General features: G+C 34.9%; 1 protein-coding gene and 1 non-coding gene across 2 annotated transcripts; one reads left to right on the forward strand and one right to left on the reverse strand.

The window, feature by feature from the left end:
* Window positions 1-3,601: 3,601 nt before the first annotated feature.
* On the forward strand, window positions 3,602-10,291 carry LOC114759991 (protein ABIL1). Its single transcript, XM_028949235.1, has 9 exons — window positions 3,602-3,848; window positions 6,643-6,725; window positions 7,615-7,765; window positions 7,899-7,998; window positions 8,114-8,206; window positions 8,319-8,403; window positions 8,513-8,565; window positions 8,683-8,789; window positions 9,585-10,291. The coding sequence occupies exons 1-9, from the start codon at window positions 3,753-3,755 to the stop codon at window positions 9,735-9,737; spliced, it is 921 nt and encodes a 306-aa protein (XP_028805068.1). The 5' UTR covers window positions 3,602-3,752; the 3' UTR covers window positions 9,738-10,291.
* Window positions 10,292-10,867: 576 nt separating this feature from the next.
* Window positions 10,868-10,939, reverse strand: TRNAG-UCC (transfer RNA glycine (anticodon UCC)). Its single transcript has one exon. It is a non-coding gene; the product is annotated as a tRNA-Gly (tRNA).

Genomic DNA, 10,939 nt, shown 5'->3' on the forward strand with positions numbered 1-10,939 from the left:
GTTGTAAGCGTTTTTTTTCCTTCTTGTTACAAGATCATTAGAGTTATTGTCATCATTAACAAAACAAATGGATTTCACTCTGAGAGACCAAATTATTAACATAATTACTAGTTTCATGCTAGAATTTTTTAGTGGCCGTATGTTTATGTTTTCTTATCAATTGAGAAAGTGTCTCTTGCTCATCTGTAATAGCTCTGTCATTAGCCATGAAGTATAATCATCTTTTCATGATTTGGAAGATGAGTATTCCTCCAAACATGATATCAGAGCATTGCTGAGTTAGAGCTTCAGAAACACTAAATTATGACTTCTATTTCTGGGACTTGTAGTTCTTGACCACATCAAGGGTGGCGAGTTAGTTGTTATTAGTCATACTATCTCTTCACAAGTAGATGAATAAGATTTTCTTGTGTGAAAATAGCAAACCAAATTTGGCTTCTTTCATTTTCTTGAGATAGGTCACTCATCATCACAATTCAAATCTTTTGAAGATCTTGATGTAGGGATAGTTTTCTTTGAGTATCTCCTCTGTTATAACCAATATTAGTTATTTTTTCTTAGTTTTAGTCTACTATCTATGACTTGATGCTTTCTGAGCTTGTTGATTATTCCACATCCCATGTTTCCGAGAAACATATTTAGAATTTCTTTCATGCACATAGTCATGCAAGAATCTATCAGTTTAAGTTCTCTTTGTTCACCTCCAGTTTCATCACATAATATTTATTTTATAGAATAAGGTTGGGAATGAGGGAAGAAGGGGATAGGATAGAGGAACATAGGAGAATGAGAATAACAGAGTAGGACTAATGAACTAGAGAGACAGGGAGACTGAATGACTTTTCCATAATATCTACAAAACTAAATCGATCCACTGCAGCTAATTTGGGCCTTTTTCTTGAAAGAACGACCCAATTTGACTGCCTATTCTTCAAATCTTCCGAAGATCATGATGCAGGAATAGTTTCCTCTGACTCTCTCCTCTGTTATAAACAATATTAGTCATTTTTTGAGCTTTAGAGGCATATTCAAAATTTCTTTCATGCACACACTCATATCAAGATCCATCAATACAGGAAGGAGCTTCGCAACATTAAGAAGATTGGTCGCATAATTTGAGTTTATTCTTCATGTTGAAGCCTTAGCCGATGCTCTCATTTCGATTAGCTACTCTATTAGTGAATGGGACCAAATTAAAGTGATTTTGGATGGACTTCTTGATGGGTATGAATAAGTTATCTTGTCTGTCAATTCTCAAATCGATCCTTTTCCTTTAAGCAAAATTGAATCTCTTATACTCGCTGATCACCTTAAACTTGTACGTTGCTTGAAGTCTATGATCTGTGAGGGACTCAAGTCTATTTCATATATCGCCCAAGCATTAATGTCGTTGCTTGTCAATCTTCTCAGCCATATTGTCTACCATTTGAATCATATGACTGAGGTGGTAGCGCCTTTGGACGTCACAATCATGAAGGTATTCGGAGTAAATGTTATGACAATGGTAATCAGCCTACCCTATTTTCTCAAATATAATCAAAGCTGTCTTGAGATGGAACATGACACCTCCTTTTTGATATATTATCCTTTTTTTAATTTTATAAATTTCTTTTACTTGTCATTTATTACTTTGAGTATATTCTTTACAATGTCCTTTGTATAGGTTATATGATTTTCTTTTTGGACATTTTGAGCTTATTTATTTTCTATATTTTAAAATTGTAAGAAACTTTTTTCTTTGTCAAAATTCAATTAGTACAAAATTTTTGGCCAATTTTTTTATTTTCCGTACAACCTTTTTATTGTGATTTTTATACTTTATGTACAGTTAATTTTCAAATTAAAAAATTTATAAATCTTTTTTTAAAATATGGGATGTCTTTATATTGTCCAGGTTATGCTGGGATAAAACACCATCGAGATAGGATGGGACATAGGGTGAAAAAATTGTTTTGTTTCAATTACTAAAATAGAGTTGTCTTGATCTTATACCATCACCTCTATTTGTAAGGTAGAAAGAAAATGTTTTTTGTATTACATACAAGGCACATCATTAAATTTTTTTATTTGAATATGTATTTTTATCATTTATTATTGTGTAGATTATGTTCTTATGAGGTATGCTGAATATTAAATAAAGTGAAGTTGGAAGATTGTTAAATTTTTTTTGCTGGCAAAATTTGTTAAATTTTAAGACATAGTTAATGAGGTTTAAAATTTTTGTCTAGTAAAACATGTTGAAAATTAATTATAAACAGGATTAAAAAAAGTACTCCCCAGTCTTAATTAGTTGAAAAATTTGTTTTAGTCATAAATATGAAATCTCAATTTTATATACTCTTTAAATTTGTTTTTTGCTCACAACTTAATTCTTTTTTAGTTTAACCTCATAACTTATTTCTATTAACGCACGTATTAAAGTTATAATTATTCAATGTTGCTGTCAATATAAATAATTAAAAGAAGAAATAGTTTAAAAAAAAATTCACATTTTCTATAAATAATTAATTTTTTTAATTTGTATAGATTAATTATTTAATTCATACATACGTTTTGAATAAGATGGAGAATATGCTTTTGTGAGTTTGGTGAATTTTAGGCTTTGTTTGCTTTCTTATTTTGAAAACACTTTTTGTTTTTTAAAAATTAAAAAATTATTTAATAATTTATTTTTAGTTAAATGTTCCTAAAAAATAAAAAAAAACTGAAATATGTTTTTAAAAACTAAAAATCTAAAATAATTTTTATTTTTTATCTTTTTTTTTGTTTGGAAAATTTGAGAAATTATTTCTTCCCTGCTTTGTGACTTTTCTCTATTTGAGAACTTAAGTTTTTATCAAAACTTTAATCTCTGATGTCAGTATGTTTATTTTCAACTATAATTTTTTAGAATAATTATCTAAACAGATATTTTTATTTTTCCTTTTTAAAACTTGTTTTAAAAGATAATTCTATAAAATTTATTAAGGAAAAAAACAGAAATAAAGCCCTTAAAACTTATGCTTTTTTATGTTAGCAACAATTTATTTTCTCAATCACATACCTTAGCAGTCTGTAGCTATCTTTTTCTCCTCATGACAATTTTATGGACTAATCGTCGATAACGATAAATGATGATACGCATGCGACATGACAAGATCTGATTAGAGAACTTAATCTAAATTTGATTTAATATGTTTTTTTTTCACAAAAAAAAAACTTACATGTTTATAGCCAAAAATAAGATTAGCAAAATATAATTATAAAAATTTTAAACGAAAATGATTTAAAATTTTGAATCAGAAAAATTAAATAGAAAAAAATTTTTAAAAAATGCATTGCAGCGAGGCTGCAGCGATTATAGTCAGCAAGGGCAGTTTTGTCTTTTCAGATCCGTTTACCGTTATAATTATGAGCCTCCAAGTCAAGTACTTCTAACTACCTGCCCAGCCACCGCACACAATGAATGTTGTGTCATTTTCTAACACTAAACCCCAAATTCTCACTTCTCTTCTGTCCTGTATTGCGTCAACTGCACCCTCTCTCTCTCCCCCTCTCCCTCTCTCTCTCTCTCCCCTCCCCCCCCCTCCGAGATTAAATGATTAATTATTACCTCTCTCCCACCAAAACCTAACCCACCAGCAAATTCTCATTCTTTATAATAATCACTGGTCACTGAATTTTTTGCATTTTTAGTTCTTGGGGTTTCAAGTTCAAAAACTATTTCTGAAGTTCATTCTTTTGCTTTTCTGCGTGTTGGGGTTGGATTATTCATGGAATTTATGGAGAATGCGAGGCCTATGAATCCGGCCATGACGTTCGACGAAGTCTCCATGGAGCGAAGCAAGAGCTTCGTCAATGCCTTGCAGGTTCTGGCTTCTTTACTCTATTCCCGGGCTTCTTGTTTGGCTTTTGGGTGTCGCATGTTTGGACCAGATCTGCATTTGTTTTTGTTCTTTTTGATTGAATTTTGGCTGTGGCATTTCGTGTGTTACCATTTTCCGACTAACATTTGCGGTTCTGGGATTGTTTTGCTTGTGCGAATTACTGAGTTTGGGGATTTCATTTTACTACTGTTCTGTTGTATCCTATTTTGGTGGTGGAGAATCTGGGTAAATATGGTTAAGAGTTTCTTTCCGTTAATTTTTAGTTGGATTTTTGGTGGTGGATGCTTTGCTAGTCTGAGACTGCGGCTCTTAGGATTCAAGATTAGGAAGCGTAAGAAATTGCGGTGAGATGCCGTTTTTGATAAAAGGATAATTATCATTCTCTGCCTGCAAGCCTCCCCCCACAAAAAAATGAAGCAACTCCTCAGTTTGGGCCATGCACTGATATTGAGTCATTTGCGTCTACCCCTTCAAAACAACCGCGTGCGTTATTCCTCCTTGCTCACATTCCAGCTGTGATACATGGCCCTGCTGCGATCTGCAATGTGCTTCATCAACAGCAAAAAGACAAATGCCTGCCTCAAGCAACTTTCTCCGCACACACTTCAGGTTCGTATCCAGGAGATCGTCAGCAACCATTTGCACTTGCTGACTAAATTTAGCCTTTAAACTTTGCAAATGCTCCCAGTCACCTTGTCCTTGACCAAATGGATCCTCTATTGACACAGTTGGGTGGAATATCATAAAGATTTGCCCACATTCTCCTGATATCTTATGTGACCTGTCATTAATCTCTTGAAAATTTGAGTCATAGGTTTTGTCCAGCTTTTGCAATGGCAGTCTTCAACGGTTCGAGGCCCTCTTATTTTCATGGCTATAGGGAGAAAGACACTGTCATACCAATTATGATAATATCTTGTCCGTTGCTATGTTCTTACTACCCTCAGATGATGATATACCCATCTTATCTGAAAAAAGACCCAGCAGGAAGATTCATAAATTCCTAGACAACTTGTTGCTAGCACTCATGAGTCGGTGAAGGCACAGGCAGTATGAAAGTTTTATTTCCAGCTAAATTCACTATTTGCTATGTGCTGGAAGAGAGGAATCTTAATTATCGAAGCCCCTGCCTTACAAACAGAAAGTGACACTGCCAAAGTAGCATTGGCTCAAGGCATCTTCTTGCATGATCGCCACCCATTAACTTTTCCATTAAGTTTTTGTGCCATACAATCAATTCCATCATGTAATGCATTTGGTGTATTTTTCTGTTCATTTGAAGTAAATGCGTCAAAATGGCAAAAGCAAAATTTCAGAAAATGAACTCAAAAACCTTCATGGATATTTATATATCCTGGTATAGTTTTGAAAACTGCAATTAATATGTTAGTCCATGAAATTATAAGAAAGAATCCTTTGGCATGCCTATTATCTTTAAGAATCTCAAAGGACTAATGTAATCTGCCATCTCTCAGATGCATAAGAGTGACTTTAGAGCTCTCAATGAAAGCATCCATGTTAGGATTCAGGATCAGGAAGCATAAAAATTTGCAGCCAGATACTCGGTTCTGAGAAAAGGATAAAAGTCCCTTGATTATGAAACTCACCAATCTGTCCTTCTCCGACTTCAAGAATCCACTCACAGTCAAACATATGCAGCAAGAAAGGAAGCTGTAAGATTCTCGTCAATTTGGACCTTGCAATGATATCGGGGCATCACCAAAACTAATTGGGCCACTTTAACAGTGAGCCTTTAGGGCAAAGGCAAATATATTTATCTAGTGACTGATGCTTTGATATTTGTTATCACTTTATGGAGCTCTGGTTTGCATGTAGAATTGACCTTAGCATATTTAGGAGCCGCACCTCAGTTTAGTAATAGCCAATGCCCAGACAGTGTAGTCTAATTAATGTTAAATATAGGAAAAAGCGAAAGAGTAAATGGAGACTTATGGAGACGAGGCATCATGGAGCTAGTCCTAACAGTTTAGGCACTGATTTGTTCCTCAATAGTTACAAAGATAAATAAATCAATTTACGGAGGTTGGGACAGGAACAAAGGAGTGCTTCTCTTCTAGTCATTTTAAGTGACATATTTTATGGAATGCATCTTAATTGCATCACACATAATGGATCTTTGGATTATTTTTCTCCTTCAGTGGCTCACTATCCTTGTGTGAGTGTAATCATATTGTTGTCTGCATAGTTAACATGAGGTGATGATATCATGCTTATTTGTCAAGTTTGGATGTGGGCCAATGTACTTGCCATTGCAAATAACTCTATCTATTTGTTCCATATATATAATCTTTGTTTGGATATTTGCAATTATTTAGTGTCGTTGGGGATTAGGGGTAACTGAAAAGCATCTCATGTATTGCTAAAATCATTTCAATGACCCAAATTGTTGATTGCACTTCACACGAAGGTTGCTACTATTAGCATTTAACATTGGAATCTCATTGTAAGATCAAAAGAAGGCCTATAGATTTCTTCTTACCAATTTAGCTATGTATCTTCTCATGGTATTGCTTGGAATAATTTCCTCATAATAGTACTGGACTCTACTCCTACTGCAACATTTTGAGCTGTAATATTAACTATTGACATTGGAATCTCACTGTAAGATCAAAGAAGGCCCATAGAATTTCGTTCTTCTTGATGCAACTGACCAATTTAGTTGTGTATCTTATGGTATTGCTTTGACTAATTTCGTCATAATAGTAGAGGACTATGCATGGATATTCACCTGATTTGACTATGATTGTCATTTCAGGAACTCAAGAATTTGAGGCCTCAGCTTTATTCTGCTGCAGAGTACTGCGAAAAATCTTATTTTCATAGCGAACAGAAACAAATGTAAGGGTACTGTTTGCCTACAATGGTTTTCCCCCATTGTTATTAAGTCTCTTATGGTAGTTTTACTCCCTTCACTTGATCTTCTTCTCTATCTGTAAGTAGTTGAAGCTTTAACAACAATGTCCAGCAGTTGGTGATTTCATTGTAGTACAGTTTTAGTTGGTGCTAATCAGTGATAATATTCTTCTAAATTTATCCATGTAATACTGTTTAAGGACATTTTAATCAATCCAATTATTTATAGAAAAGCTTTCTAACGGCACAATCAAATATTTTGATATTTTTTCTTCATATAGCGTGAAAAATAAATATGGATTTGGACATGTATATGGGAAAAATTCAAACTATATTATTAGATACAGATATGTTTGAGCCATTAAAAGAAAGCGCTCAACGTGGTCTGGAAGCATCACAAAACATGGATTAAAAATTTGGCAAGATTAGTGTGACTTACTTTGCCCCCAATAATATCTGCGTTAGGACATGTAGGCGGAACCACTGAACAAAGTGATTCTTAACAGCATATATGGTTGCAACATAATTGTGATGTTGCTGATAATGGGGGTGTATGGCATATGGTCATTGTAAATAGAATCCCATAAATTGTGTGTCCTCATGCAGAATAGGTCCCTTGAATGCATCTACCAGAGAAAGCATTTTTGTCTAATTAGTATAAGTACGTCTAAAGACAGCAACGGAGAGGGCACCCTGTATGTGTTTTTTGAAATTTTAGATTGATTTGAATTTTATGCTTGAAGGTTTACACTAGTGGTGAGCGCTTTCATCAAGTGGTCACTGTGACCTCTTAAGCGTCCAAGATTTTGCGTTGAGTTCATTCATGCTCAAATTGCATGGTTATTTTCTTCGTATGAATGCTCTTATGTATTAGGGTGCTTGACAACCTGAAAGATTATGCTGTAAGAGCCTTAGTGAATGCTGTTGATCATCTTGGAACTGTTGCGTTCAAGTTAGGGGACCTACTTGAGCAGCAAACTGTGGATGTCTCAACCATGGACCTGAAAGTGTCTGCTCTTAATCAGGTATACAAGTTTCAGATATCATGTTAATACAACAACAATCATAACAAAGCCTTATCCTACTAGTGGGGTTGGCTATCATGTTAACATGTACATAAATAATTGTCGTTATAGTAACTTGTTTTCTTTTAAGCAGGAACTTCTTACCTGCGGGATTTACATGGACAAAGAAGGTCTTAGGCAACAGCAATTGTTTGCTATAATTCCCAGACATCATAAGCACTACATATTGCCAAGTATGCCCAGCTGCTATTATATGGAGAGAAAAAAATTTACTTGTGATATAGATTTATGACCTTTTTTCTCACTTATGGGTTTCTGTTCTTCTGTTCTTTTACCTGTGCAAGCTAGACTCTGTCAATAAGAAGGTGCACTTCAGTCCACACATACAGACTGATGCAAGGCAAACTCTTTTTCAAGCTAGAAGCCGACCTCATCTTTCAGGTATACGGCTTAAGAAATCCCATCCCTTTAAATATCTGGGCATGAATATTGATATGTTTTCCCTATTTGGCGTTTATTGAACTATTTACTTATCTTGATGTATCATGTCTAGGTACCCCTGCATCAAAAACACTTTCTTGGCATCTAGCTTCAGAAACTAAATCTCCATTGAAAGGCACTTCATATTCTTCAGCTAAGTGAGTTCTACAGAAAATCAATAGTTTAATGCTATACAAAGAGTCCTTTTTCAACAGTGACTTATATGAGAAAATGCTTATTACTTCTTTAACACATCCATTTGTGCAGCACTGAGGAGTCAAAAATTTCTACCACAACTACCGGAGCTTTCCAACTTTTAGGTGGGAAGGATAGAAGTGTTACTTTGATTATATAATCCACCTTCAATTGTCCTGGCTATAATGGCTTCATGCCAAAGAATTGGTAGCTTCTTACAGATTGAAGTTAAATGTTTGTAGATAATGAAGAGAGTACACGGATGAAATCTTCAGCAGCACAAGTTCACTTTCTCCATGGAGGTCTCGCATTTAGTACAGATGTGCAAACTATGGGAATCACGCGTAAGGTATGGTCCTTTCTCTTCACCAGAAGGCACATGCCTATAATGTGCTTGATAATCAGATCATTATTATTGCTCATGCTAGATGTTTGGCCCCCCCACAAACCCCCCCCCCCCCCCAAAAAAAAAAAAATGTCTCTGTTTCCCAATCAATTTGGTTTGGCAAACTCTTGGTAAAAATGCAGAAAATACTGAATTGTTGATCTCATAAAACTGAACGATATCTTCCATGAAATATTTCAATTACTTGGATTAGTCCAATGGTGCACATGGGATCCGCAAACGAATGCTATTAAGCTAATTGTGTGTGCTCACTTAAAATTTTAAGCTTTTGAGTCGTATGTTATGGGCACTGAAGGTCTTTTCAGGGGCTTGATATGCTGTTAGCAAGAACTAAGTGACGGGACAATGGTTAAGGCCCAAGCTGATAATTTTTGAGTGCTAATGAAGCTAAATCAGTATCTGCAAACATGGGTTTGGTTGTGCAATGGGGCTTTAAACTATGCCTGGGCTTGAAATAGCATTGACCACAAAGACAAGAATTTTGCTCTGACTGAAGGTCATGATCATTTTCTTAATGAAGCATTATACCCATACAAATATTCTCGAGTGACCAATGAAATATTACAGGATTTCACTTGCTACTAAACCCATAAGTAGGGCCTAGACATTACAATTAGAACTTGTCATGGAAAAGCTAGTCATTTCCCATGAATTATTATTTTCTTTAGGGGTGGAAGAATGCTTACGGTTTTTGTTCGGATAATTATAAGCAAGTTTCTCATAATCCTTCATTTGCAGGATTCATTGGAGGGTTCCAAACCGATGACAGCATTCAAGTCATTTGACAACCAGAATCGGCGTGAGATTCCCTATGTCCCTGCTCGCAGCAAGAGTGTGCTATCAGCTTTCTTTGCCAAGCCAAAAATTTCCAAGACCAGTTATGTCTCTTGATTATTTCTGCAAAGCAAGCTTCTCTATGTTGTGGGTGGATAGAAGATATATAAAGCGTAACTCAGTTGCTGTCAAGTTCTTCAATAGAATTATAACAAGTGGAATCTTTATTCTTGACGGTTAATAATGCAATGCCAAATGGTAAAAGAAGGGGGAAGGAAAAATTCACATGTTATGTTTCTATTGAAGCATTCAATGGCAGATACTGCAGGGACTTACCTAACCTTGAACAATGATCCAGTGAGATGCTTATTGGTCTTCTATTTGTCCATTCGTCCAGTTGCTCAGAATCGATTTTAAGACCCTTTAAATAATGATTCTGTGTATAGTAGCTGACTAACCAGCCTGTAACGAATAATAATGATATCGATCTTCTGCCCGTTGAGTCTTTTTGTTGTTTCTTGAAATTGTAGTGCTGGATCTGTGACTTTTACTGGTTGTGTTCAGGTACCTGTAGATGAAAAATGTGTTACTGAATACTGATTCTATGGAAAATGTTCTAGTGATTTTTTTTCCCTCTGTCCCGTTAAGTGCTACGGGATGGAAAAGCGTCATTTTAGTTTGATCCCATTTTCATTCTCTTTTTTAATCTTTATGTGACACACACACAAGTATCTGATTCCAGAAACCTTGTAGCTTCTAAAAATCTCTGCAGTTAAGAATTAACCCTTTACATTTCTCCAATGCTAGATTTTGTTTGACTCAGTATTATTACCCCATATTCAATATCATTCTTAATTTTTCACAAAAGAAACTTCTAAGTTGCAAGCGAACATGGCCATCAGAAGCCTCAAATGAAGAACAAGATAGTGAACTTAGTGAAATAAAAAGAAAATTAATGAATTATGATTTGCTTTGTTCTCAATGTTGAACTTGATTTGAATCTTTGTTTTTCCCTGTAAAGAAGCAGCCAAAAGTTCAGTATGCTATTGCAGTAACGAACGTTTCCAAATCAAAATAGGACAAGACAATCCGCTTAAAGTGAAACAAGAGAGAATTATGATTGCTTTGTTCTCTAGGCTGAAGTTTGGCTGTCTTGTCAGTTTTTTTATTATTTTTTTCCCCATGGAAAAAATTGAGAGATATTTTATACTGCTGTAATGAAGATTACAAAGGAAAAAAGATCAAAATGCGTTTGCCGGGAGTCGAACCCGGGTCTATTGCTTGGAAGGCAATTATCCTAACCGTTGGACTACAAACGC

The sequence above is a fragment of the Neltuma alba genome, unplaced genomic scaffold (assembly GCF_004799145.2).
Source record: "Neltuma alba isolate B1F8T4 unplaced genomic scaffold, ASM479914v2 tig00010924_pilon, whole genome shotgun sequence".
NCBI lineage: Eukaryota > Viridiplantae > Streptophyta > Magnoliopsida > Fabales > Fabaceae > Neltuma > Neltuma alba.